The 27832-nt window shown below is 38.3% G+C and overlaps 1 protein-coding gene across 1 annotated transcript in view; it reads left to right on the top strand.

Annotated features, from left to right (window-relative positions):
* The window catches only part of LOC143146314 (uncharacterized), a 28356-nt gene extending 13825 nt beyond the window's left edge, over nucleotides 1-14531 (top strand). Inside the window, exon 3 of the mRNA XM_076310478.1 lies at nucleotides 13856-14531. Coding sequence (XP_076166593.1) covers nucleotides 13856-14422 — 567 coding nt within the window. The 3' untranslated portion in view covers nucleotides 14423-14531. The remainder of the gene's footprint in view (nucleotides 1-13855) is intronic.
* The last annotated feature ends 13301 nt before the right edge of the window (nucleotides 14532-27832 follow it).

The following is a 27832-nucleotide window of genomic DNA, read 5'->3' on the forward strand; positions in this document are numbered from 1 at the left end:
AGCTCGTTGAGACACTCGGTCGAAAGACGTAACCGACTGGTTCCGGATGTTCCGAAGGTATTTTATAGACCTCGGGGCTATAGACATTCTACTATTTCCGATGGTTTCGTCTTTGTAGTATCTACGAAATCTCGAGCAAATGGGAACACGACTCGTCGCTTCGGTTTACCAGTTGCACTCGTTGGATAGATTATCGCATCGTTTAGGAACGGAATTTTACACAGAATTGTTCGAGACTTGGAAACGTAAGTTTTATTATAAATTGCGCTAATTTGCAGCTCAGTGTACATCTCTATTTTTTCAATAATCTGATCAGGGTTGAGTGGAGTTATTATCTATCAGAGACACTCGAATTTGTATTTCTCTCATTCTAAATAACGAGTAAAATATATGAATAGCTTTTTTTGCCTAAGAAATATTTCTTTCTCCAAATATTTTTGCTCTTACAAGCTCCCAGAGAAGCTAAAATTTCATTCGAAACTTGTAAACGTAACTTTTATTATAAATTGCGTAATCTTTGCGCTAATATACATCTCTATTCGTATATTTTTTCAATAATTCGATCAGAGTTAATAAAGCGGAGTTATTATCTATCGAGCACACTCGAACTAGTATTCCTCTTATTATGAATAACGAGTAAAATACACATAGATTTTTTTACGCAAGAAAAATTCCTTTCTCCAAATATCTTTTGGCTCTTTAATTTACAAGCTCGCAGGGAAGCTAAAATCTCATTGGAAACATTTTTCAATATCTTCCTCAATTTATGAGTCGCGTATAAATAAAGTTCGTGGCTCCTGATGTATGTACACGATAGTGATTTTTCCCTTGAAGACGAAAGGTGGCAGCAACGAAGTACATCGTATCTTCCCGGGGAACGCGCGTGCAAAGTTTCATCAAAATCGGCGTCTGACAGTTCGCGACGTTCCCTTGTTAGCAAGATAAGACAGAGTTATGGTATCTTGCGAGACCATCGTGCGTATCACTTACTCGCGTATACCTTCTCCGCATATTTATCTTCATCCATCCCCCCTCCATCCTCGTCACCATCCACTCGTTCGATTATAATATCTCTTATCACTGACAATATCGATTAGAATTTCTTTCTTGGCGCGTTTGCGGTCGTTTCGTGCACGATTTCTGAAATCCTGTTTACCTCGCCATTAAAAGACACGATAGGAGAATTTATCGAGAAAACGGGGGAAACAGTTGCGTATAACTCACGACAGTCTTCCTGGATATCATTCTTGCGTAACACTGTACAGTTACGCCGCGTAGTTATGGCGTCGTGGTACGGTCATAAGTCGCAGACAATTTTCTCCTATTCTGTGACCACTTCCCTGACTTCGTATTACTCTCTCCCGTATTTTTATTCCGGCCATCTCTGTTTACCATCCAGGTTTATTTTTGCCCCCCGTCTTTGTCTTCGCGTTTATCTTCCTCGTTGTTCTCTTCTCACCTTTTCCGGCTTCCTCGTTGCAGAGGTAACACGGATAGCGATAGGAGAGATGGTCACAGGGTAGGAGGAAATTGTCTGCAACTTATGACAACTTCCCAGGGATGAGATGGGGTGGGGAGGAGGGTATCGTAACTACGTAGAATTCTAAACGAAAACACGGGGAAAACTCGAGAATCGGGTGGAATCGTTTGCACCTGAAGTTAAGGTGTAATTCAGTGTCAAATCTACTTGGGAACTATTTAATTGTATCGTTCTATGAATACCGACAGCGCGGCAACTTAAAGATTGTTTGCAACGGGGCTGTTACATGCAACCTTTGATGCAACGAGTTGGTGTGGGTGTTTCTCGAATTTTACGTTCTCGTGAGACGGAACTTCCCCTCCAGAGACGAATTGAATCATTGTTAGTTAAAATTGTGCGTGTTTTTCTTTTTTTTAATATTATATTACTTTTTTTTAATATTATATATATTATATTTTCTTTTTTTTAATTTTTTGATCTCGTTCAAACGGATTCGAAAATGTAACATCGTATTTTATAATAGAGTGCTCAATGTATCTTTAATGTATGTATATGTACTGAAATAAAATTGATTCCAAATTGAAAATTCAGTAATAATACCGACGATGTGAAATATTGAGAAAAATTAAATAATAACTAGATCGTACGTTATGAATGCGAATAATGTAAACGAGAACACAATTAAATACATAAGTGATATTTGATGAGTAATTTAACGAACGATTTCAATCGAAGTTGATTGTTCCGATCGGAATTCTAAACATTCGTTTTTAAATTTGACAAGTAACACGTCCATCTTGGATTTCAATAACGACGCAATTAACACAATTAAAACTTAGTAGTTCTACTCTCGTTTCGTAGCACCCTTCGTTCGTAAGATCTCATTTGCAATTCATAGTGCTTCGCTACACTGAACTCTTGAAACTTTTCAAACGAGGAAAAATAATTTCAAGCTTTATATTTTACATCTGCAGATAAACAAACGTAATTAAACGTAACTGTGCAGTGTGCAGTTACGTTTCTTGTACGTAGAATCGTGTAAACCACAGAAGTAGTAAAATCTCTGATAATTGAGTCACCGTGAAATCGATTTTTGTTTAAACGAGGTCTCCGGCGACCGTGCGAGCAGATTGCTCATAATTCTCGATCCTTTTCTAAAAAGCGTCCCTCGCGTTATCGTAAATTTCGGTAATAAGAATCACGAACGAGACGCAGATTCATTATTTGTTTTATTCCACCGGGCGCAAAATCTACCTTTCGACGTTAATTTATCCGCGAAGGGATTAATAATGTCGCGTAAAAACAGTAACGAGCTCAACAAATCTACGGCGTATAATTTTGTATGCAAAATGGCGCTTAATACTCGCGGTCGTGGAATTAAAATTTCAAATTAAAATTAAAATATCGAAAACAATTTCAACGCTGGTGGAAAACTTTCCGATCGCGTTTCTTTCGTAATTTTTCTCAGTATCGTACGAGTTCGATTACAATCAAGATTACATCATTTTCTTCGTAACGTTGTTTCTATAAACGTAACGTTTAATCGGTTTTGCCAACGGTTTACACGGTAACCAAAATATTGGCGAACTACGAATTCCGGATAATGAAAACAGCCGCCAGGATAAATCATATTTCGCGCCAGTACATCGTGCAGCACCGTGATTGGAAAAAAACTTATAAAATCGCTCTCGAGATTGTTCGAACGTAGACGTGTAATCCAGTTACTCGGTTATCCAACTGACTCAACTGATACAATTTTTTTGTTCGTTATCAGTTTCTCGTCTACCTTCGAATCTCATAAATGTCTGAACTATTACGTTTCTGTATCGAATTTTAGACGGATTCGTAACGAAATAGGAACGCTGGCGAACTGCTTTTAATCGTTCAATTGTTTTTCGAAAAGATGAATATTCTACCGACAGTTAACCGATGAAAGTAAATTCTCTTCGTTGAATCGATACAAATTTCAGTTTGTGGTCAAATTGAATGATAAAATCTCAATAACTAAACGACACTCTTATTAGTAACGGTAAACACGGATTTGTCACAAGTTGGAGTATTTTCAACGAACAAACGAGGAATTAATCATCGACGGTTTTGGTTGAAATTTTTCACCGTTGTAAAAACTCGTTTCGAAGCAGATCGAGAGAACGATAGAGGAGAAGTCGTTATATTCGTGGAGAAAGGTAAAATTTTAAATAACATTAGCGTTCAATCGTAGCCAGTCATCAGTTAGAAACTTGGGAAGTAATGGATGTTTAATTGGTAATTACTCTAGCCAGTAGTTCAACTGGCACCTCTGGAAGCAATTAGGCTTCCAGCAGTCAGTTTTAAATTAGCAATCGATCGCTAAAGGCTATGGAAGCGATCAGGATCCCATGAGTTAATCGGTTCTCATTCATTAGAACTGGTAATGCTAATGTTACCAGAAACCGAGTCCACGGTGATTTGGTCAATATCCGAAGCACTCTAGATTTGGTATCACGCTAATTAGCTATTTTATGAAATTACTATCGGATTACTTTCTATCGTTTGTTCGGACGATAACTGTCACGGGTCACACCGGTTCGCGATTATTAAGATCTGCGATTAGGATTGAACGTCGATTTTGTCAACCGGATCGTTTTACACAACTAAATAACAATGAGTATGCGCGAAGAAGCGTGTTACCCGTGCGCGAGATCTAATGTTATCAAACCAAGTTTTAAGTGGGATTATTATTCTCGCTGGAAGTTGAGACGAGAGAAACTGCTACTGAACGAAGTTGGAATGGGACTGACTGTTAATCCTCGTGGTTTTCCATTCGCATAGGTTTGTTGAGTTCAGAGTGTACGGGAGCAAACCATGTATCGTAGGTTTGCGTAGAGAATATTTTATCACTATTAAAGGACCAGACACGGAACTATCCACGGTCTTGATCCGACAGTATCTGATGATCAAAATCTTCCCAAGGGTTCTCGTTAAAATGTTAGATTTGTAACACACCTGATCTCTCGTACGACACTCGTCAGAGAGGAAATGACGAGTAGTATGGGACATTCTAGTCAGCCTTTGTAACAACCTTGTAACAGCTTTACAACAAAGTAACAGTTCATATTCCCTCTAGTTATAGTATCACGATCAACCTGAGTTTGATCTTTCGTTCTACCTGCCAGATCGCTTCTGTCTAATAGATCTCGTTTAGTTAGGGAAGTTAGAAGTGTCTTATTTCATTTATTTCGAAAATTTACCATCGATTCGACAAAGATAATTACGAGTAAATTAAACGAGGTGTTAACTGTGTCGAGAGGGGGTAACGTTTTAATAGCGTTCAGATAGCATATTCAAGGAAAGCTGTATGTACTGTTGGAAGCTGATAAGAATAATCTCAAGAGGTATCTCGAGGCGAAGGATAAGTTTCTCGACTCTGCTTATGCTAGTATAACTTGCTCGAGATAACAGCTTACCTCTTCCTCCCCTCTGCTGCAATTGTTTGTGTTTATTGGATTCTGGTTGACTCTTTGAATACTGGATAGAAAAATCAATCATGATAGTAATGGAGAATAGTATGGGACACACTAGTCAGCCTTTGTTAAGCTTGCAACAAAGTTACAGTCCATAGTGTCTATACTTATAGTATAGAGATCCACCTGAGTTTGATCTTTCATTCCACATACTAGATCTGTTATAACAGCTTACCTCTTCTTCCCCTCTGCTGCAATTGTTTGTGTTTAGTGGATTCTGGTTAACTCTTTGAATACTGGATAGAAAAATCAATCCTGAAAGTAATGGAGAGTTGTATGGGACATTTTAGTTAGCCTTTGTAAAGCTTGCAACAAAGTAACAGTCCATAGTCTCTATACTTATAGTATAGAGATCAACCTAAGTTTGATCTTTCATTCTACATACTAGATCTCTTCTACCTAATAGATCTCATTTAGTCACGTAAGAAAGGGAAGTTAGTATTCTGATCAAGGACTCGTATTCCTTTGAGATCTTTTTTTCAGCTTCCAACAGTATACTCAATCAATCCTGAAGGAAATGACGAGTAGTATGGGACATTCTAGTCAGCCTTTGTAAACAGCCTTGTAACAGCCTTGCAACAAAGTAACAGTTCATATTCTCTCTAGTTATAGTATCACGATCAACCTGAGTTTGATCTTTCGTTCTACCTACTAGATCTCTTCTATCTAATAGATCTCGTTTAGTCACGTAAGAAAGATTCTGATCAACAGGACTCGTATTTCTCTGAGATCTTTTTTGTGACTGGACAGCATCTGATGATCTTCCAAACGGTATACCAACCAGTATACTCGACTCAGATATATAATCCTTATCTATGTACGAACACACCACCTACGAAGAGAGGTTCCACCTTGACTCTCGATGCTCTTCTTCGTGGACACGTGCACATGTATGGTGGTGCGCATCTGCAGCAATGGGAGTATACAATGTGACGCAAATGGCTCTCCTATGATGAGAGATTCCAAGCGAAGTGTCTATTTAGTGGACCTAATGGGTTGGGCTTTTGCAGTATGTTCGTGTTATCCGTATAGTGTGTAATGAGCTTAAGACAGAAGGATTCTGTTGATTCGATATGCGTGAATGGCAGCGGTTGTCAGAGCTCACGATATCAGTTTCGATCGTGGACTTCTTGAAATCGTGATGGATGGCTTCGTTGGAGACGCGACAAGGAGCATTGCAAATTAGTCCTGGAGTTTCGAATTCGAATCGTAGAATTTCCACGTTTCAACGAACGAACGATCTCGCGTTTACGTATCGATCTTGTGGAAGATTTTTATTAGAATAGATATCGATTACGAGCGTTCTCTTCAGTAGATTTCCACGCAATTTTTCTACCATGGTTTTTCACCCAACGTATCGACAATGTATCGTAATTTTGCTCAATCGTTTGAAACCGTATCGATTTGAAAATTAGGTGCACGTCTGTAGAAAAGATGTACGAATTTATAAAGTCGACTCGCAATCCGGTGTGTTCGTTCGCTCTGACATTTCACTCGGGCGGAGTTCAAACTTTTCAGGAATTCACGAGACTTTCGCAAACACAGGTAACTGTGATCTATTGCGCCACGGCCGGAAAATTGCGTGGCGGCTTCCTTTAGCGAGGCACGAAGTTGTTGATGAATGCTGCTTTTGTAATAGCGCTCCATTCAATATTAATCCACGTATAACCGGTTTAATTTCTATCGGCGATATGTTCATCGTGGAATTTAGTTTCGCGCGTGGAATGAAAAGGAAACGTGTTTATTCAACAATGGGGATAAATAATGAAACGATATAGGAAAAATGTACACTTGTTGTAGGTAAATACAGGTCAGGAAGATGATTCGGGAAAAGAAATCTTAACGATAGGAGTGATTAATAAATGGAACGAGCAGTACGAGGAAAGGAGAGATCTTGTGTAAATCTGACTGCAATATAGTGAGTGTGATCAAGTGATATAGTTATATGGTAAATCTAGAGGAAAATAATAACGTGTATCGAAAATAGTGTAACGTGACGTGTGAAATATGGAATAGTAAAGGAAGGATTCGATTGAAGAAGAAACATGTGTTTAAAATCATTTTTATTCATCGTATTCGGATACAATGAAGTCCAGTAGGTATTTTTACATACAGATTTGCCTCGAAGAAACTATTCAACCGTTCAATAGCGTTTTTTTTAATTATTCTTACAATATTAATATTGTTCAGCAGTTTGTTCGGATTCGTTAGAAACATTTTAATTAAATTGATTAATTTTTCATACATGGAACGTGCCGATTTACGTTTCCAGCGTCACGTGTGTCCGTTTCAATTTACTATACACGTACGTTGATAAAAACGTCGAAAGTTGGCGATCGGGTGATTCGACGAATTAAAAATTTCCATCGTCGCGAAAAATACGCGGGCCCAGTTAGTGGACAATATTAGCTCTTGGGGATGACGGAGCGTTGGCGCCGCTTAAGTTAAAATTGCTTAAGTTTCACAACTTCTCTAAGCACTTCGCAGACCGGAAACATAAATTTATACCTTTCGAGGAGCAAGGTGTAACGACTGCTGAAGTAAATTTCTGCTTGGACGTTTCCCTTTCAATGTTCCTCGGCCAATATTTGCGTCTAATGCCAGATGTCCGTTGATACGCCCCGGGAACTTTCGATTTGCTATTTTATTCACCTCTCGTAATTAACTAGTCAGAACCCAATTGACTGGAGAATTCCAAGTCACGAAAGTGAATCAACCCAAAAGGGAGCTTTAATGCAAAATATGAAGAAAAAGTAATAATTAAATTACTCTGAATTTCTGATTATTTTACAGAAGGTATCCGTTCGCAGACTTTATTAAATATTCAAGCTGTGCAAAGATGTACAATGAAACGTCTAATGCAAAATACGAAGAAAAAGTAATGATTAAATTACTCTGAATTTCTGATTATTTTACACAAGGTATCCGTTCGCAGACTTTGTTAAATATTCAAGCTGTGCAAAGATGTACAATGAAACGTCTAATGCAAAATACGAAGAGAAAGTAATGATAAAGTTACTATGAATTTCTGATTATTTTACACAAGGTGTCAGTCCTTTCTGACTTGCTAAGTATTATTGCTTCCATGTGTAAAAGTGCAGATACAAAATATACGGTCAAATTGAATCTTTTAATTACAATATTATTACGCTACAACTCTCTTTCAAATATTAATAGATTGGAGATTTGAGTAAATTTGGAGATTTGAGTACATATGGAGATTTGAGTACATTTGGAGATTTGAGTAAATTTGAAGATGTGAGTAAATTTGGAGATTTGAGTAAATTTGGAGATTTGAGTAAATTTGAAGATTTGAGTAAATTTAAAGATTTGAGTAAATTTGAAGATTTGAGTAAATTTGGAGATTTGAGTAAATTTGGAGATTTGAGTAAATTTGGAGATTTGAGTAAATTTGAAGATTTGAGTAAATTTGGATATTTGAGTAAATTAGGAGATTCGAGTAAATTTAAAGATTTGAGTAAATTAGTAGATTTGAGAACAATTGGAAAGATGTGTCGTAATTACAACTCGCACGACTCACAGAACCAAATCTAAAAATCAATTATAATTAACGTCGACTAATAATCCTTAATTCCTTAACTTAACGAGTACCGCGCTCTAAATCGTGCATCTCGAGTTCTTAATTCTTCGCTCTGATCGATTAAAAACTCCCCACATTGTCCAACAGCTAATCCACAACCGTCACTCGAGTCACCACCGCCACTTGTCCTTCAAAAAGAAAAAAAAACAACGATCGAGATAGAATCACAATCCATCGAACGAAGAATTAGAATTGTCGCGCGAAGAACAACGAACCCCGAGCCCGGACTCCAGCGAACAATGCCGGCAACACCGATGGAAAAAATTACCAAGGAAGGTGAAAGAGCACGATACACAGCCCTAAGAGGGCGCACAGTTGTAAGGACCGTGACGACACGGACCGACTACGCCATTGTTTGCAGTTGTAGGAAGCACTCCGTTCGAACAAAGAGAAGTGGAGACAAAGACGCGCGAGCGAGCGCGCGAAACTTATCGAAATTCGAAACGTAATCGTCCACGTTCACCGATCTATCGTCGAAAGTCCACTAGTGGTCCCCAATGCGACGAACGTTCGTAACGATGGAAATATTACTGAAAAATCTCTCGTGTAAAGAGCCAACACGTATCTGCTACGGATTCGGTTGGTTTACAGAAGCGTGAAGCTCGAATCACGTTCGCGGGGATAGTGGAGAAAAGTGAGCCACTTAGGTTGAAGAGAGTGTAGCCAGCCTGGCAGAATAATCCAGAAACGCCTTTAGATACCCGTTGTGCTAAATCGCTCGAGAAGCGTTTAATGAAATGAGGAGGAAGACACTGCTCGCGTCGCCTGTCTGCCAAGTTTCTTTTCGGAATGATCGAGAAGCTTCGGGCGTACGAGTTCCCGAGTTCGCGAACACTTGGTAATGGCGGATATCTCCGTTGGATATCCGTCTGTGCTCCTCCCTCGCGCCTTAACAACGTTTCTTCTTCCGTCGGGATGATTTTCGTCGCATTTAATTCGACGGGACGCGGGGTGTTAATTGCATCGCGAAGAAAACCGATACGGTTGCTGGAGTGGAACACAGAGCTCAAACTTTCGCTCGTGCACCGCTCTACGCGCTCAAGATGCCCGGATGCTCGATATTCTCTTCTAGGGGTGTACTATTCGTATATTTATTGCGCGCGTGTGAAGGTATCTAGGCGAGTTTGCGTAAAGAATACGGGTACGTTGGTCGATTTCGGTCGGGTAGAAAATTGGAAAATCGAGATAATATAGTTAGGGTAGCCTGTGCGAGGATTCGAAGACTCTGCGCGGGTCTCGTGCGGGAGTTTCGCAGTTACGTCTAGCGTACGTGTACTTCGAACGCCCATGGGCGTTCAACGCACGTACGGTACCGTTTAAAATGTTTGCACTCTTCGAAAGCGTCCAACGCATTAAACGACACGAGAATAATCCCATTTTTGACGATTGTAAGAAGGGGAGGACTTGGTTTTTCGAATTGTCGGAGCAGAATTCGAGTTTCGAGATTTCACGTGCCGGACAACTGCTTTAACTGGTTAAGTCAGTGCTGTTCACGAGTGAAGCCACTTGCACGGCTTTGTTCCCCTCTACACGCGGCGCTGCATTTCTATGCAGCTCGCACACTGTAACAGGGCCTCGGCCAGTGTTCTTGTACTGTGGTAACCGAAACAGGGTGGGGGAAACTCCCTAATCTCCCAAAGCTTACGTTCACCGGCTCAAAGTTAAGTTATATAGGCCGCCCACGAATACTTTTCGTGGAAGTTTCATATTCGGGTTGTTGCTCAATAATTTCGGCAGCGGTGTAATTCTCTAGGCTGGAATAATGAGAATGTTCAATCGCGAATGCGTTCAATGATGATCCGCGAACTAGTTGCAAACAGTAGAGAATTCGTATCTAAATTTAATTTCAAGAGATTATTTTTTAGAGTTAACCTTACTTTTTTTCTGGTGTACCTTGAAGCTTTACCCGAGGGGGTTTTAGAATCCTTTTAATCGTTGCTTAGATAATTATTTTACGCGAAATTATTTTACACCAATGATATTGTTGGAAAAATTTTATACGAAGTATAAACGTAAAACTTAAGTTTGAAAATTGTTCACAGTTTGGATCAACGAATATTTGTACAATAATTCATAAGATACTCGAAACAAAAGACTCTAGAAGATAAAGAAAAACAAACATTTGGCAAATATTTTTCTAGCATTTACAGAGAGTATTTAACGCAAAATGTTCATTTCGAAGGGTAACTACAGAAAACGTGGCCCGATGTTTAACAACTTGCACACGTCGCGTTGTGGGACAAATTCGATAATTCTAATTAGAATATTTCCAACTTGAACGAGTCCAGTTTCTCCGTATTTAAAAGTTTTATATATCGCTGCAAGTAGAATTCGTTCCGCGGGTCTTTGACTCGACTCTCCATTACCAGATTGAAATACAATGACAAAAATTTTGTAACGCGCAACATCTCCCGTGTTGACTTTCTCTCTCTCTCTCTCTCTCTCTCTCTCTCTCTCTCTCTCTCTCTCTCTCTCTCTCTCTCTCTTTCTCTTTCTCTCTATCTTTTTACGTTCGCGATGATTTTCTTCCTTTCCTTTGAGAAACGTCGGGCCGCACAATCGCGAAACGGATTTTGTCATTCCCCGCGACCGCGGTAGACCCCCATTGCGAACGTTTCGTAGTTTTCTTTCGTTGGAGAATAAAACGAGTTCGTATCGCGGAAAGCTCTGTTTTCTTGTCTCTTTTCATATCGCGTCGGACTCGCCGGCCAAGCACCGCGCATTACAAACGAATAAAGTGTACTCAATTATAGTGCTTCTCTCTTTCCGTGCTTCACTTTTTACCTACCTTTATCCAGGAGCTCGAGTCGAAGTCGTAAGACACCGATTTTACCGGTTCGACCGCGAACTAGACGCCGATCTTGAGTGCTTGCTACCTACCTGTATATACATACATATATTTATATATCAATGATGATCCGCGAACTAGTTGCAAACAGTAGAGAATTCGTATCTAAATTTAATTTCAAGAGATTAGTTTTTAGAGTTAACCTTACATTTTTTCCGGTGTACTTTAAAAGCTTTATCCGAGAGGGTTCTAGAATCCTTTTAATCGTTGCTTAGATAATTATTTTACGCGCAATTATTTTACACCAATGATATCGTTGGAAAAATGTTGTACGAAGTATAAACGTAAAACTTAATTTTGAAAATTGTTCACAGTTTGGACCAACGAATATTATAATAAAAATTGTTTAACAACTTGCACACGTCGGTAAAAAAAAAATATATATATATGCATGCATATATATGTATAGATACAGATACTGTTCTCCAGAGAGCCTTTCGAACATCCTCGAAGCAGGAAATTAATTTCATGGAAACGACAACCGATAGCCAACGGTTTCGACCATGTTCATATCACGTACACACGTGTTATACGTATGCGCGTGCACTCAGATTACGTAGTTTGCGAACTGTTGTAATTAGTATCGACTTACTTATCGCCTCGTTCGTAAGAATTTTACTTTGGTACAAATGGTACGTAAGTATTATTTTTACGTTAAAAGCGATCCGTGGTCGATTCTCGTTCGTAAGTGAGAACAATTTCGACAAACAGATTGTGAATTTAACGTAAAAATTGTCATTCGAAAGCGGGGGATTATTCTATTTCTACATGGAATGACGAACGATTCAATTATCTCGAGCGAAAGATTTCAGATACAGTGAATTTTACTTGCGGGTGCCAATTTGTATCTACAGTGGATCGATTATGTATCTGTTGGCCTTCTAAGAAGATTATATAATTATAAGAAATATTGACTTTTAATTTGGCAGAGGTAAAATCTGGGCTAATGCTCGGATTATTACTGTCTTACGAGGAAACTATCGAAAGTGTTATACTTTCGAGGGATTAGTAAATTAATACATTTGAATTGATTTTACGTTATTTCTGAATCCAAATGTTTCGGTATTATTAATTCTGAATATAGATCAAAGTGCAGGAAATGCACAGGCACACTTCCTCTTAAAAGACCGTAACTTGCAATATACAGAGTTATTAATGGAAGCAGTTTTAATTTTGTAATTATCTCGATTTGTAATGAACTGTCAGCTCCAACAGTTCGTAGTTGCATTGTAATTGACGTATATTGTATTCGTAGGAAACTGATGGTAATCCAGCCGTGTCATTATAGAAGAATAATTTTTTTTTTTATTATCGAACATTGAACGCTACGGTACCAATTATTATTAGATAAATGTAAACGAAGAACGAGTTAGCCAAGGTTGTGAATATTTGTGCAGGTTTTGTTCGTGAAAAACATTGTTTCGCTGGAAGGTTTTATAATTACGGAAAGTTCACGGTAAGTGATATTTCGTTGTTTTTACTCTCTCGTTTAAAACTGATTATGAAAAAGTTTCTGTTGCCTGCCTACCTCGAAATGCAATAACTCAGGAAGCTTCCATTCACTGCAGATGATGCGAATTCGTGTAGATTCCTATTGAGCCGTGCCACGGTTTTTTAATAACACGGTGTCATGTTCCGCAAAAAAAACGCAAATAAACCTCGCGATTCAATCACAGCGGACGGAGAATATAATTAGAAAATTATCAACTGCCCCGCGTATTGTGTAAAATATCGTACGAGCTTCTGTCGTCAAAGGTTTTTTCCCCAAAAAAAGCTCGAAACCCCGATTGAAAATATGTAGCGCGCATATTGACAAATATTGGATTCTAATATGTGAAATATCCGCGTTGATAGATTGAAACGAAAACATTTTTTTGTTTTTCTTCACAGCGAAACAGCTTTTTTAGCGGAAGTATTTATTATTTCGTTCGCGGAGCTTCGGACGAGTTAGAGGCCCGTGAATTCCAATTTATTTCGAATTTTGGTTTCACAGAACTCCGTGAATTTTTAGTGCAAATAGTGCCCTCTTAGCCGAGAAATGTTATTTCGCGGAAATTCTTTTACTTGCGGGAAAAAAGAAGGTGTCGGTAATCACGAGAGTGAAAAATCGGAGGGAAGAATGCAATTCATTAGTTAATAACGTGGACGTAATACGCGCGAAAGAAAATGGTAAAAAAATATTTACTTATAGGATCCGAGTTCCCCCCGACTTTCGATCTAGGATTTTCCACGCCCTCCGTTTCAACTTTAATCAATGTATGCACGAGTATGAAATAATATATATAAAAAAAGAAAAAAGTTTACTTTGACGCAGATCCGAAAGAAAGGTGCCACCCAAGTGAAATAAATGGATTGAAAAGTTCATACATAATAATATTCGTTTTCGTTTCGACTCGTTTATTAATTCACGTGTTCTCTTTCAGGTGTTCGGTGACTGCTGGTCGTTGATACGCGGGTTGTTCATCGATGTAAAACCGAGCCGAGTATGCAAACACGATACCGGGGCGGTGCAATCTCGAAAGGGAGACGCTCGGTTGAAGTGCAGCGCGGATCGAGTGGCCGAAAATCGAAAAGCTCGGTGTACGAGGGTAAGAGGAATTTGTCAGATAGACCGGAAGACGTCGGCTGAGGCGAACAATATCGCACGGTTAATTTACTCGGGCAATAATGCCCGAAATCATAAGCCCCAGGTGTTACATTGCGAATCTTCGACCCTCGTAAACACCGAGCACAAGAGCGCAAGGACAGCTAGATGGTTACGTGAGCTGGTGGAGAAAGGAAGCGCTATAAGAGAAAACAGTGGCGCTTTTGGAACGAAGGGAAAGGGACGAGGAAGCGAGAGAGAGAGAGAGAGAGAGAGAGAGAGAGAGAGAGAGAGAGAGAGAGAGAGAGGGAGGGAGAGAGAGAGAGAGAGAGAGAGGGACACAGAGCAGCGAGCAGAGAAACCCAAGGGTTACACCCTACTTTCCTCACTGTTGCAGTATCAATAGGTAAAGTTGGCCGAGGGTAGTTCCGTTATGACGGCACGCATTACTATTTTCATCTTATCTTCGCCTCTGACTTTTTAACTATCTTTAAAGATATCCTCCAGCAGCTCGTTACACGTGGAAAAATACCTTTCAGAACTTCTTCCATAACACAGGAGTATCATTTTCGTTGTAGATTTACCGTCACTGATTTCGATACCGAGTATTCGATACCTAGTATTCGATGCCGTCATTCGAACGGTGACGTTTTCTGCTGTATTTTATAACAATTCGTTTCGATCGTAGCATGATATTTTATTAAAGATATCCTCCAGTAGCTCGTTACATGGAGAAGAATACCTTTCAGAACTTCTTTCATAACACAAAAGTACCATTTTTTTTTTTTGTAGATTTACTGATTTCGATATCGAGTATTATCCAATACGGTCACGTCGAAGAACGGTGACAATTTTTAGGGATTTTTTATAACAATTCATTTCGATCGTAGCATGATATTTTATTAAAGATATCCTCCAATAGCTCGTTACATGGAGAAAAATACCTTTCAGAACTTCTTTCATAACACAAAAGTACCATTTTTTTTTTGTAGATTTACTGATTTCGATATCGAGTATTATCCAATACAGTGACGTCGAAGAACGGTGACATTTTTTGGTGTATTTTATAATAATTCGTTTCAATTGTAGAATCATAATCTCATTTCGAGCTTGCAATTTTTATAAGGATTTAACTTTGAATCGTTAACGATTACTGTTAGGTCATTTTAAGAGGCTTTTGGATACGAATTATCTAAGTGCCTTTTCTTTTTGAAATTTACATACAGAGTACACTGCTGGTTTTTTTCTTTCGAAAGTTTGCGATTTATAATATGCGTAATCGAATTTTATTGTAGCTAACATTAATTAAAATTGACTCGATCGCCAGCTTTGGATTTATGATCCATAGTATCTGTTATGATTCGTGATGAAAAATTACATCGTAAAATTCTATTCGTTGTTCTCGTGTTTGTGCAAATAACAACGGACCTGAGTCATATTTCTGCACAATGTGTCACCGTCTTTCAAACCGTGTAATATCGATTCGTGACAAGAATTTCCAACAACGTGAAAAAAGGAGAGATAAAATCTGTTCAACCTAAAACTTGTCGAAGTAGAGAGGAAAACTTATGAAATTAGCCAACCGCAAGACGTCCATCGTTTCTTTCTATTCGGGCTTCTACTGGTCGTCGAAGTAAGTTTAAGAAGGTGGATATTTTCCAGTCAGTAACGAACACGAGAATTTATAGACACGATAGTAGATAACACGGTTCGTTAATCGACGCAAAAATCGAGTTTCAAGATACCGAATTATCCATTTATCCTGAATCTGAAATCATTTTTTGAAATTCAAAACTTGAGCGTGTTTCCAAAACAAACTGACCGATTTCTCGACGAATTGATTTACCAAAATGGAAAAATCGTAGAAAAAGTTGACCGTTCAGTGGACGATCAATGTTTTCCTGAATCATTTATCTTGAATCTGAAATAATTTTTTGAAATTCAAAACTTGAGCGTGTTTCCAAAACAAACTGACCGATTTCTCGACGAATTAATTTACCAAAATGGAAAAATCGTAGAAAAAGTTTACCGTTTCGTGGATGATTAATGTTTTCCACGTACGTGTGCATATTTTCCTCGAAGCAGATTTCACGTGATCGAAAGAAGGCGAATACTTTGAAAATTATGCACGCCGTGTGCATGCGAAATATTCGACTCGATCTTTGGCAAAGTTCCTACGTGCACTTGACGCAACAAATTAATCTCGGTGCGAGTAGTTAAGAAGGGTGGAGGCTAAGGTAACTTTATTTATCGTTCGAATGCGAAGGTTGAGTGTCTGAGACACGTGTGACGCGTGTTTATCGAGATCAACGTGTGTGTACTCAACTGTGTGCGGTTGACTCTACGAAAGTTTCGAACTTCTTGCGTGCAACTGTCCTTGCAACGTTCCGTGTGATAGAACGTGTTCTCCGGATCGATAGTAATTTCTCACTATGTGGATCGAGGCGTAATCGATTCGCAGTCCTGTGTGCTCGTGGATGTGCAACACTGAGCGATCATTCCCCGAGAAGGGAAACTTTTCTGCAAATGTATCAGAATGATACGTTTCTCTGAACGTATCATTTTGCAATTTCTGAGAAATAAGACTGGAATTGATCACGGTTCATTATTTATATTTATACTTGTTAATAAATATATTCGTAGTATCACTTAAACGTGATAATAATATCACGTCGATATTATTCAATGTAAAAGTATCTATTTACAGTTTATAAATGTGGTAAGTATCTAACGGTATTTAGGTACATTTGCATTATTGCGTTATTAGCTCCTAAGCGGGTAACAACGTTTATAAAAGCCAACCTCGACGTTCTAAAAGCTAACCTCGACGTTCTAAAAGCTAACCTCAATGTTATAGAACCTAACCTCAATGAAGTATTTCACTCCCCGGTGCTATTGAAAGAGTGTTCTTTCCTCGGTCGAAATCGACCATTGGAAGCGCACGCTTCTACAGTTTCCATGTGAGAAAGGATCAAAAAGGGAACATAAGCGAAATCCATTTACGATATTGTACTCCGAATTCGATAAGAATAATGCTAACCGCGTTAAAAATATTCAAGAACTGTACAGTGAAACGGAATTCGAACTTTGAGGAACGAGGAAGACGATTTCCAATACAGTCGAACCTCTCGTATTCGAATAGTATGATATACGATTATTATTTATACATTATATCTGTCGTAAAGACACACGACCCTCGAATATTCAAACAAATAGTCTTTAATAATAACTTAATACTCAAACAAATAGTCTTTAATAAAGACTGAATACTCAAAGAAATAGTCTTTAATAAAGACTGAATACTCAAACAAATAGTCTTTAATAAAAACTGTATATTCAAATAAATAGTCTTTAATAAGGACTGAATATTCAAACAAATAATCTTTAATAAGAACTGAATATTCAAACAAATAATCTTTAATAAGAACTGAATATTGAAACAAATGTTCTTTAATAAAAACTGAATATTCAAACAAATAATCTTTAATAAGGACTAAATACTCAAAAAAATAGTCTTCAATAAAGACTGAATATTCAAACAAATAGTCTTTAATCATTCTCTAACAAATGGAACTTAATGTCGAAAGAGTTATCAATTCTTTAATTACTTATTGGTAATAGTAATCTTCCTACTAGTTCGAATATGGGATTTGTTATATTTCGAAGAGATATTTCGAGCCTCTCCAATGAATCGATACAGGATCAAACCGGTGCAGTTCGACGATGAAGTATTAAAGGCTCTAATCGAAGTAGAACCAACCGATGTAGAATCCACGAAACAAGGAGCCAATCAAATACAAATGCAGTTCCCATCGCTGTATGCATATTTACCAATCAAGGAACCTACACGTTAGCAGAGAAGACACGAGAGACTCTCTGAGAGTGCTCACGGTCCGAATCGACGTATCAAACACGATCAAACGTTGAAGAACGTACTCGATTCGAAACGTTATTATATTCGTAGGCTTGACGTACAATTTATCGTTCTCCACTTTGTTCTTAAATCTATACGTACGGACGTAGTACGTTGAAACAACGCGTACAACAACCACACACGGTACTCACGCGATCTGCAAACCTATTCCAATCGGCTTCAACGATATCAATTTATCGTTCGGTCAACCTACCGCGGTACGTGCTCGCAACACTTAACAAAGATTGAAAAAATATCGAGAGTCGGGGAATTGGTTACGCGCGAACAGTCACTGGCGAACTTCAACCAACGCATGAACATTCGTGGTTAATTGGTAACCCGACGATGCACTCGATTCTTAACCGGATTTTTAACACCGATGAAAAATGAATTCCGTGGTATAATCGTAACGGTGAGCGTCAACGAATAAAGTATATCGCGTTCGGGATCGTTGGTTCGAAAAAAAAATAGTATTTTATCCACCATGGTGGTTGAAAATTTCAAACCAGAGGTAGATTGTAACGGAAATACATATAACTTTTAACTTGTTCGGTTAGATTCAGCCCGAATGGTTAAACCGATCATTGTTAGCGAATCACGAGGAAATTCTCTTTCATCGTTGTAACGATCGACCGTGCACTATTAAAATAAACATCGAGAAAGAATGAAAAAGTCTAATTGAAAGTTTTCAATGGATATCTCCATAGTTTTTCTTGATCTGTCGATTATCATTTATCCTAATCGTTGTAAAATGTTTCAATTAACGAAACTACTGCTGCAACGTTGGCCAAAGAACAAGGTATTAAATTTATTACGCTCGAAGTTAGCTCGAAGAACGACATTCCTTATTAAACAACCCGATATTAGTTATTCTCTGTGCAGAGCTACTAGCTGTGCAATTTAATCCCAGAAAGATCCAGCCACGAGTGACTTGCAACACTCGCGTTATTCATAATTCTATCGTCTATTATTTCACATTGTTATTTCATTCGATTCGACGCGAAGACAAAAGTAACGAAAAGTAACAAGAAACGAGCCACACGAGAGCGATAAACGCAACGATAAATAATATCTTACGAGTACTATATCCCTAAGATTCTTCTACTCGAATCCTCCCCTTTTAGTCTTTCGTTCAAGGGTTAAAACACACCTAACAATATTATTTTATCCCCTCGGTGTGAATTCGAAGGAATTTGATGGCTGTGCAAATATTCAACGACCAAGTGACCACTGTTTGGAGTATTTAACGATGGTCAATATTATTTATATAGCCAACATTATTGTTCTCCCTGAGACGCGAGTGGACCGAAATAGGAAGGATAAATGTTTAGTAAGGAGGAGGGAAATAGGTGGTGGTTTGAAGGAGTGGTATAGCAATTTCCCTGCCCGGTTGGCTTGAATTCCCTAACACCAGTCTCCATCCGAACTTTCGAGCAACGCACCGGTAATTTGTATCTGGCTGACGTTCCACGTTATCATTTTTTATAACACGGTAGACGGGCCGGGTAATACGAAACGAAAGTGGAAAATGATCGGTGGCCGTTGTTCGGGCGACGGTGACGTTCACTTCCGGCTGGAAGTGAAAAACGCATTGGTCTCGCGTTGCACCTACTCGCGGTATAAGTTCCGTTACGAGTATATTGGCCCGTTGCGAGCGAAACGAGGAACAGTATCATTTTTCACTAATACGAATTTATTTTTACAGTTGCGGTATCCAATATACTTTTTAGCGTTGTCAACCGTGAAAATAAATTACGATTAGTTTGAAAGACGTATCGTCGAGTTTGAAACGTCTTCGGGGACGCAGCAGACGTTGGTGAGAATTGTGAATGCAAGTTGGATGCACTTCGTTCTACGTCAGGTACGATGAAGATGCACCGTGGTGCGTACGTGTATTTAATTTGCTATAACTCGTATTGTCGTTGTCAGATTTTGCAAATATTCTTAGTGTCATTGTTGGAATTTATTAATATTTTATTCTCGATACTTTTGGGGAGATTATTGTACAGATTATTATTGTTCTTTATTTGATATTTGTGCGAACAGTTTAGCCCGATCTGTGTTCGTAGTTCAATGATAATTATTGAATTATTTCTGAGGATACAAACGTGGAAAAGTTTAGTTAAGATTCTTTGTGTAGCCAACTAGAAACCAACTTAAAAACAACAAGCATCTTTCGTTTGCACATAGCATAATAAATTTAAGAATCACGCCATTAGCATCACGATCATATAGTTATACGTATATTAGGTTGTTCGGAAAGTTATTTCGTTTTTTTTTTTTTGGGTGAAAATAAAACACAATTTTTTTAGAGTGTACAAACATTTTATTAAATTATTAATTTTCCATTTTGGAAAACGAAATTACTTTCCGAACAACCCAATATTTTCCACAATCTGTCATAATTTTGAAAATTCTACCACTTTCGTTAATTATTCCCAATAATCCGTATTGGGATTATTATTCCAAATAATAATAATGGAATTTTCCAAATAATAATAATGGAATTTTTCAAATGATAATAATGGAATTTTTCAAATGATAATAATAGAATTTTCAAATAATAATAGTGGAATTTTTCAAATGATAATAATGGAATTTTCCAAATGATAATAATGGAATTTTCAAATAATAATAATGGAATTTTCCAAATAATAATAATTCTTGAAAACCCAGTCTACAATATCTAAACGTAGTGATAAATTCTTAAAACAGTTCTCCTTTCTCTGATTTTCCGTATAAATCGACTCAACCAGTAATCGAGTATCGAAGAAAATTTTTCTCATCCTTCCTTCGTTACTTAATTTTCTCATCTCTCGCCTCAGATACGATTCGAAGCCTGATTTATCCCATTTGTTGAAACCCATAATGTTCCTCCTTTTTACCATAACAGCCCGATATTTGCGACAAAACGAACAGCAAGATTACAATAACGATAACCTGGCCAGGATACGAGCAATTCGGACCGTTAATAACACGGATGAAAACAATTGCCCTTCCGGTCCCAGTGTGAAGTAAATTATGCATAAGTTAATTAAAATGATCGGCCACAACTCCGGCAGCAAAAAATGTAGATTCCTTGAGCCGTCGCGGTGTATTTAAATGAGAATTAAATTAAAGTTGATTTTATGTTCCTTTTTTTTTTATTTGCATTTTACTCGTATCGTACGCGGCATTCGTAAATAGGTTTCTTCTGTGCACGGTTACGCTGTCGACCTCGAAATCGTATATTTTTTCAAAACGGCCCACGCCCTTTTCCACCGCGGTATTTAAATTGTTCGCGGAAAAATATGTATCGCAACGTTCCATTCCGTTCCGTGCAATTTAAGTGCAAATAAATCGAACGGAATTCTCCGGCGCGTAACAATTTTCGCTTCTTCGCCTCGAGATTCGATATTTCGCGCGGTTTCGGGGGCGAGAGAAACGTGGCAACGATATCGAGTACCGATATTTTTTCGATGGTAATTCCCGATCTCGATCGAACGAAACGTCCCCGTGATAATCTCGCGAAAGTATTTTGTTCCCCGTTCGGTAACGATCGATCGTTGACCGGCGCGTGCATCCATTTTTTCCACCGTGGATACGCGTGTCTCGGGAATTTGCAATTATTGCATTCGCAATGGTGCAACCGGAGCGAAGTACGTCTCGGAGATCGATGGCGCGAGGTATTTAGCAAATGGCGACAGTATTTGTCGATACTCGTGCTACGTTCACCGTGTAATAACTATTTCATTGTGTAGTACGGGTATCGACAGATACGTCGATTTAAATACTCGCCGAGTTTCCAGACTTATGAATTACGCGGAACTTCGTTCCGAATGTTCCAAGTTCGCGAGATTTCCGTAGCTACCGGGGCGATTTATCGATTTTAATCGTAATTGTAATTTCAGGGGGCACTTCCTTGGTCCAACGAAAACGAAATTCACTTGGTTAGTTTTTCTTGGCGAGTTTGCACCGCGATTTTCGAACGTCTCCTCTGCACACCAACTGTGCCACAAATCTGTTACACGGTGCATGCAGATATGCACCGGGAGCGTTGCACACTTTGCACCGATTGTTCGACCCTGGTCAAACGTTCCGATGCAGATTGTAAATTAACGCTGGTGCACGAAGTGCTATACTTTTGGTTACACGGGGCGAGTCATTGTAAATGAAGCTCCTTTGCATCGTGTGGATATATATTTTAAACGAACGAGCACGGCCGATGTTATTAACAAAGAAAATGAAACTGGTACCGGTGTCGTCTCGTGTATTGTGTAATTCTTCTCGCGCAAGATTCGAGAAATTTTCGGAAAATCGACCATCGAAGTTGCTTCTCGACGGTGTGTTAGTGTAAAATACACGCAAAAGAAAACCCGTGAATGGTTATAAATAAATGTTACGCGAATAATTTGTTACAATCGTACGACTCGAATTGATACGAATTCGTTTCGTTGTTTCGTTTCGCACTTCGTGACTCGCCGACTAACAAACGTGCAACGTCACCGTTGAAAAATTTATAAATTTTCCTGCCCATCGACGGGATTCAATCGAAATTACGTCGCGTTTAGTATTTTCCATTCGAAATGACCGGTACAACGTGTGTAAAATCGTAAACGCGTTTCTTTTTGCGGGGGACGATCGCTCTGAAGGAAATATTAATTGTTATTTCTGTGTCGATACGTTAGCGTGTTTTTCCACACGTCGGTGCATGTCGAGTCCTTCTGATATACAAATATTTCGATCGATAAGGTTGCATTCGCTTCAACAATTTTTTAACGTTATCGCCTTTGTTTATGTCGAGCGCAAACTACTGTTAATAGATCGGGTACGACGCACTATAATTACGAAGAACGTAAATAAACGTAATACAGCGGATAGCTTTTTAACGTTCAAGTAGTTGACGATGACTAATGATGAGGTTCGAACCAATTCAAAGGAAAATTCATCGAGTCTTGAAACCTGAATGTCTTCAAATTGTTACAGACCTCGATGAAACCATAAGTGAAGGGAAAAAAGATTCGCAAGGAATGCAGAAATAAAATTTGTATTGTATTTTGAACTGGTACAAAATAATTTTGTACAAAAATTTTCACGTATTCAAGACGTTCGAGACTTTGAAAATACTCCATTAAAATTGGTGTCGACAGATGAAGGAGTGGAAAATATTAATACGATAATAATAACTGGTACAAGATAATTTTGTACAAAAATTTTTACGTATTCAAGAGGTCCGAGACTTTGAAAATACTCCATTAAAAATTGGTGTCGATAGGTGAAGGAGTGGAAAATATTAATACGATAATAATAATGACGCAAGTGCTGGACAGGTTATACATAAACTGTAGGTTCTCAAAATCAGGCAACAGACCAAACGATCGATAATTTTAATAATTATATTTCGACACACAGTTTCTCGATGCAACGCACGTTAAAATTTAAACCCTCTTGACGGATTTCAGACTGTTATTGACGCTATAAACGTTGAACACAATACGAGTGATTGGCATTAGTAAATAATTAGTAATTCCCTTGTTAAACGAATGGGAGCTCGTTAATTTACATAAGCCACATCATTCTGAAAGTATTATCAACGGATTAGCGAAATCCTCCCGACGATGGTAATTCGAGACACGACTTTCTTAAGATTATTTTCAATTGTAAGTAAAAATGAATTATTAATTACATTCGTCGCGAAAATTTCACGTATTCGTTAACCGTGATACTCTTACGAAGATACATCGATGAACGTGCAAAATTTTAATTTTCATTCGAGGATCAAATACACGTAAAGCGAACAAAAATTTATTAGGAAAATATACATTTATGATATTTACACGGAGAAACATTAAATTGAAGTTACGTCGCGTTTAGTATTTTTCGTTTGAAATGCCCGGTCACGTGTGCAAAATCCTAACGCGTTTTTTTTTTTTTTGCAGTGGATGATCGCTTTGAAAGAAATATTAATTGTTATTTCTGTGTCAGGAGAAAGAGATAAAATGGAGTCAGCGAACACATCCGTAAAAATTACTTTTTAAATGTGTGTAATACACCTGTGTGTAATACACCTGTGTGTAATACACCTGTGTGTAATACACCTATATGTAATATTTCTACCGATTCGAATTATCTTAGGGATTTGAATACCGCGCCGTTTGTAAAAGTAGAAAAATCTCTCTGAGCGAAATTCATCGGTATGTTGTATTAGCTATTAGAGTACCTGAACCTTTGACATCCACTGGCAAGGTACGCTTCAACTTCGGTGACATTCCGCCGGATGGTCTCTCTGAGAAAAATTATTTTATCGGTTGCAACGAATTTCTACTCCCGACATACTTACAGCAACAAAGTAGATTACCTGAATTAATTAACGGAAAAGTGTGCGAGAGCGTGGGATTAGTGCCTACTCGATGTCTGATCAAAGGCGACTGCTTCTACTGCAACGTCGAATCAGATACGCTCGATGAAAAAGTGAGATCCACGGTCTTCCATCCTTGGAGATATCGATTCGTCGCACTCCGGGTGCATAAGGGTATCGATAATTAAGTAGAAGAAAATTATTCTTTTTTACAACGATACTGTATATTTTCTCCGATGCTCCTGTAAAACCTAACACTTTCACCAGGATAAAGCAGAGGCAAGGTGCAGCTGTTTCGCTATTACTAAAGCTGACCTAAGACCATGAATTGTATACTTCTATCGCACTCGGGATGCATAAGGGTATGAATAATTAAGTAGAAAATATTATTCTTTTCTACAATATTAACATTTCTTGCGTATAAGAGTAATTTTGTCACATCCAGAGGCAATGTCACAAAATAATTAATTTTACAGTACAAACTCGTCTATTTCGAAAAGGAAAACTTTTACTTTTCGATTGCAATTTTAAACGCGAAATAACCCTATTCCATCAGAAAATATCGGATTGTTCGGAAAGTAATTTCGTTTTCTATTGGTGAAAATGAAACACGATTTTTTCAGAGCGTACAAACATTTTATCGAATTATATTATATATTCTCCAAAATTGGAGAACGAAATCACTTTCCGAACAACCCAATATTATTCTTCAATCGAATATCGAAGTTACACCTAATATCGAGAACTTGGAACATTACTGCACCGAAAGAGAAAATGGGAATTAATTTCAATTTCGATGCAACTTGCGATGGAACACTGCAACTTTATCGATGCACTGCTCGATAAAGCGTACATTGCTCGAATTTCGTATTTCGATTTCATATTTTCTTTTCGTTGCTCGAGAAGTTTGTTTTTCTTTTCTTTATCAGTCGAGCAAATTTGGGAAGATTTGAATTTTCTAGTCATGTATATGCTTCCAAGAGTATCTCTTTCGTCACGATTAGCGAATTTCTCGTGCAACCTTGATACGTTTAATTGCAAATGGATGCGCTTGTTGAAGCACGCTCGAAGCTCGATGCACTTTTATACACGCTTTAAACGTATAAACCAATTCGGTCCGTACTCTCCCCTTTCCGTCCAATTCGCTCCGGTTCGCGGTCAGAAAGATAATTAATGTGCATCCGGTGCATCCGGTGGAGGCATTCGATCAGAAACGTATCGATAAAGTCGCGATACTTATTGGCGTCACGGGTCCACGTTGAAAAGTGTGGCCCCCCGTAAAGCACTTTTATCGTCCGTGGGGAAACTCGTGTCGGAAGATAGTGGACGCGCACGAAAAAGACGATGGTAAACCCCGCGAGAGAAAATGCATTCTCGAGGAAGTGGAACACACCGTCTCAGGTGAACACGTGCATTCGCGATAGGTTTGACGCCAGCAGATATGTAAACGGGTATGCGTCGTACGTTGAAACGACAATGTGGAAGGGAAATACGAGTGGTGGAAAAACCGAATGGTCGACAAGGTACAGTTACCTTGGGGGGTGATATACAAGGTGTTTGGAAATTAAAAGTATCGGGTCAACCGGTAAGAAAATTACATTTTCTTTCAGAAAATTAATAATTGAAATTCGTTTACAATTTTCTTGCGTCTGCTTGGACACTGTTTACAAGTTCTTGGTAACGATGCAACGATATGAAGATTTCTCGAATTTCAGCTAAACTTTCCACGTAAGTAGAACAAGAAGTGACTTTTGTGACAATTAATCGGTATTCGATATGTAAACATTCCACGGAGGATCGTTAAAATTGATCCAAGCTCGACTAATATCCAACCTGAGTTTCCACTTGCGAGGTAAATTTGTGAAATTCGTTTTCGATTTAAAAATGAACGAACCTTTGTGCAGTAAGTGTGTTCTGGGTTATTTCTCTGTTACAATTAATCTCGAATTAAATTCTTAGGGTATACGTGCGATGGAACAGTGCAACTTTATCATTAGCAGTACATTGTTGCTCTGTGTTTCCACTTGCGAGGTAAATTTGTAAAATTCCTTTTCGATTTAAAAATGAACGAACAATTGTGCAGTAAGTGTCTTCTGGGTTATTTCTCCGTTACAATTAATCTCGAATTATATTCTTAGGGTATACGTGCGATGGAACAGTGCAACTTTATGGATGGACTGCTCGATAAAGCGTACATTGATCGAGTTCGTTTCGATTCGATATTTTCTTCTCGTTGCTCGAGAAGTTTGGTTTGTGTTTTTTTTTTGTTTTGTTATCAGTTAGGGAAATTTCCCACGATTCTGAGACACCCTGTGCGTGCTACTCGTGGCAAGGAACGCGAAACGAGTTTCATCCAATCGTTTCAAGCATAACTGTAACAGTCGAACGTTCAGATCAAACGCAATAGGAAACCTAGCTGGGCTAGGAATTCGATGAAATTTCGATTTCAACTTTGCAGAGTATTCGCTTTGTTAGCTGTCTCTGTCGATCATGGAACAGCGACTGTGAGATATTCCGTTGCATTACCTTCTAGCTGGATAGTCTACTCGGGATATTAAGGTTGGACGTCTTTTTCGATGTTTAATATCCGAACGATGACCATCGAATGTAATACTTGGAGACCGCGATTAACGAAATTTTGTGCACGCTGCTGGTTGAAGTTCGATCGTTAATTTTCGGTTCAACGACAAACTGACTCCGACGTACAATTAGTAATTAGATTTACCAGGATTCTACAATTACGAGAATAGTTTGACAAACTATAATTGTTTTCGAATTCCAGGAATAATTTAGAAGTAATACGTGTATACAGAAAATTATCTAACCCGTATTTGACTTGGAAATTAATTGACCAATTTGCGAAATAGATGGATAATATTCAATAGAATTCCGATGTCATTAGCGCGGCTCGTTGTACGATTAATTTTCGATTAAGCGCACGGCGCGTCGCAAATTGTTTCGGAAAATATGAAAGAAATTTCTTTCCAGAGCGTCGTTGAAACTTATGCGATTCGTCGAGCGGGAATTGCACAAATAACGAGACACCGATTAATGTAATTTCGTTGCATTTTATTCGCAGTCGTGATAGGGCTCTGTACAATTTTCCATTAACGTTTGGAAATTTTCTGCCAAAATCCTGTTTCCAAGTTCTTTTTTCCGAACGCAACCAAACGTCGGTGAAATATCTATCAATTTGAACAAATTGATTACATCGATGACCAAACAAACAATACACGTGTTCGTATTTAACAACGAAAGTGCTTGCAGAGAATTATTTTCAAAATGCAATCGGCGAAGGTAAATTATCATCGTGTACGGATGTGCGAGGCAAAAAAAGCAAATATTGCCGCAAATCGGTGTATCAATCTACAGTCAATTTTCCATGTTATTCAATTATTTAGTGCACCGCGTTCAGTCGACCACCGTTTCAATTCTATGACGATCCTCGTCGGTTATCGACGTGTACCTGTATGCTTAATTTTCAACCGACTTTGAACATTGTAACGCAAAATAATTATCGATCATTTTTCTACTATTTGAAAAAAGTTTCTCCCCAAAGATATTAA

Source organism: Ptiloglossa arizonensis, chromosome 4 (assembly GCF_051014685.1).
Source record: "Ptiloglossa arizonensis isolate GNS036 chromosome 4, iyPtiAriz1_principal, whole genome shotgun sequence".
Taxonomy (NCBI): Eukaryota; Metazoa; Arthropoda; class Insecta; order Hymenoptera; family Colletidae; genus Ptiloglossa; species Ptiloglossa arizonensis.